This window comes from Trachymyrmex septentrionalis, unplaced genomic scaffold (genome assembly GCF_001594115.1).
Source record: "Trachymyrmex septentrionalis isolate Tsep2-gDNA-1 unplaced genomic scaffold, Tsep1.0 scaffold161, whole genome shotgun sequence".
Classification (NCBI taxonomy): Eukaryota; Metazoa; Arthropoda; class Insecta; order Hymenoptera; family Formicidae; genus Trachymyrmex; species Trachymyrmex septentrionalis.
In genome coordinates this window covers 328,439-330,777 of record NW_017304770.1, presented here as the reverse complement: position 1 = coordinate 330,777, position 2,339 = coordinate 328,439, and the positions used below count along the sequence as shown (strand labels likewise).

The 2,339-nt window shown below is 44.9% G+C and overlaps 1 protein-coding gene across 1 annotated transcript; it reads right to left on the bottom strand.

Moving 5' to 3' along the window:
• Positions 1 to 616: 616 nt before the first annotated feature.
• LOC108746232 lies at positions 617 to 1,966 on the bottom strand. The gene has a single exon (XM_018482867.1). The coding sequence runs from the start codon at positions 1,964 to 1,966 to the stop codon at positions 617 to 619; it is 1,350 nt and encodes a 449-aa protein (XP_018338369.1).
• Between the last annotated feature and the right edge of the window lie 373 nt (positions 1,967 to 2,339).

The following is a 2,339-nucleotide window of genomic DNA, read 5'->3' as shown; positions in this document are numbered from 1 at the left end:
TAATATTGACTAAACAGGGAATGACTCCGTCGCAGTTTATGAATTATATTAGAGCAATCGTGTATATGGATCGACATATCCATAGATATTAATTTTTCTATATAGACATTAAAATTTTCTTATTATACACGTATACAATGTGAATGCCGCAATAGTACATATATAATACAGATCGCCGCACGTCGTAAATTCAAGGAGCGGCCTTCCATCTTTGAGTTTCTTGTTCAATTTCAAATAGATTTTTCCTAGCAAAAATGTATTGTTGGTATGTATTATAGATAATAAATTTTTAAATTATAAATCTATTCATTTAAATAAATGAATACTTATGTCAATCCATACATTAAACATTTCCACGATTAGAAAGATGCACAAATGTTTTCGTTTAACCGAAATTACTGACAACATGATAATATTTTTGTATGTACTTCTGATACGTAGTTTGAAACATTTTTTTTTGCAAGGAGCGATGTTTTGATTTCTTACTCAATCTAATAAGACGATAAATTTAACTGTTATCACAAATTCCATAACCTGCTATTTGTTACGCACTAATTTAGTTCTCGAAAGAATAGCCAGCTGTTAGAATATCATCCTCGATCGGCAGTTTTCGTCGTCACTTACTGTGAACAGCAGTAGTCCTCCTCTTGATTTCAACCTGGTCAACGATGCCATCGCTCTCCTTATCTTGATGAGCGGTCATATGTCTAGTGAGATGATGCCTCTCGCGAAAGCTCTCATCGCAAACGGGACATCTGAGCTTTTCCTCTCTCCTCCTCCTCGCCGCCTCGCTCGTACTCTCACTCTTGTGGTGAGAGCGCATGTGATAGACTAAGTCGGAAGTCATACGGAAGGACAGGTTGCACTTGGCGCAGACGTTCTGCGCCGGTAAAGTCAAGGCGGCAAACGACGGTGGTAAGAGACCGGCCACTCCGGCAGCCGTAGCCAGAAATCTCGGCCTGGCGAGAGCGTCCGCCATCGGTGGGAATACGGAGATGGGATTATAGGGAAGATTGGGATAGACTGGCGGAAGATCTGGTCGAAAAGCAGGTACCTTTGGACTGGGCACCTTGGGCGGTTGAGCGATCTGCGGGATTTTCAGGTTCTCCAGTAGTCCCGACTGACCAGTCTCTGCTCCCATAGTCAAAAAGGGATACGCCATCTTGGTGGGAAATGGTGCATATTTATAGCTCGTTGCACTGGGCAACGACACTACCGGCGGACTGACGCTGCTCTGATAACTCGCGCGATCATCCGGAGATATTGACGACCTCGGCGATGCTTGGCTGTCATCGTTGAAGCCGTTCCGTTGCCCGACTAGATTTACCTTCGTGAAGGCACTACGGGATTCTCCATGACGGTCAGTTACGCAGGAGATGCCAGTTTCGTAAACCTTCGTGCAGGCTAAGACCGAAGAATCCGTCGATTCAGGACAAGTAAGCATAGACTGATGATGGCCAAGGAATGTAGGCGGACTCGGAGTCTTCTGAAGCCGACCACCGGTCGGCGCGTATCTCCTTCCGTCAGAATCTGGAGAAAGCCCCGGCAAGGTTGGCGTCAAGGTTCTAGGCGATACGTACGGTGGACTTAACGAATTCTCCGTACAATGCAGCAATCTCCTTCGATCTGAACCGCCAGAATCGTTGTCATAGTGCTTGATGGTAAGATTCTGCGGCAACCTGTCAGTATCCAGAACGTTGTCGATGGAGATATCGTCTCGCAGACGATCCTTCCGGCCGGTTACCAGTCGCAATTTTTCATTTTGTCGACGCGCCAGGTTCTCGTCGGGTGCTACGAGGAAAGCAACATCGAAGGAACGCTTGCTAGCTCGTTGAAGGGGGTACGAAGCATCAGGCGTGACGTCGCTGATGGACGAAGGGCATGTCGACGTCAGTACCGTCGTGGCCGGCGTCGAGGTCGCGGGGGTGGCACGGTCGATGCCACCCGTGCGATCTTCCATTGTCATCCTGCTCGCTCCGGATGATTGACCTACGACAATAACAATAAGTGGACAGTGAGTGCTAATGTCGCAGTGACGTGGAGTGATTGATTGACCAAAATTCGATACACTCGCCCCAGATGTCCTACATTCGAGAGGCATGAATCAGAGCAGAGCTAGGTTGGTCGTCGAGATAGTTGAGAAAAGTTAAGACATTACTTGTCCTTATTTATCCGTAATGTAAAAAAAAATCTTTACATCTAGCAAGATGCGTTTTCGAAAAGATATTCTTATAATTGTCATTATAAAAATTAAAGTGATGCAAGGAATAAAAATACAATATTTTAAACGCATTAATTAAAACATGCTAATTAAATCTTATTTCAGAAAAATATTGGTA

Coding starts and splice junctions, on each gene's coding strand:
- LOC108746232 (XM_018482867.1), bottom strand. CDS start 1,966: ATGACAATGGAAGATCGCACGGGTGGCATCGACCGTGCCACCCCCGCG.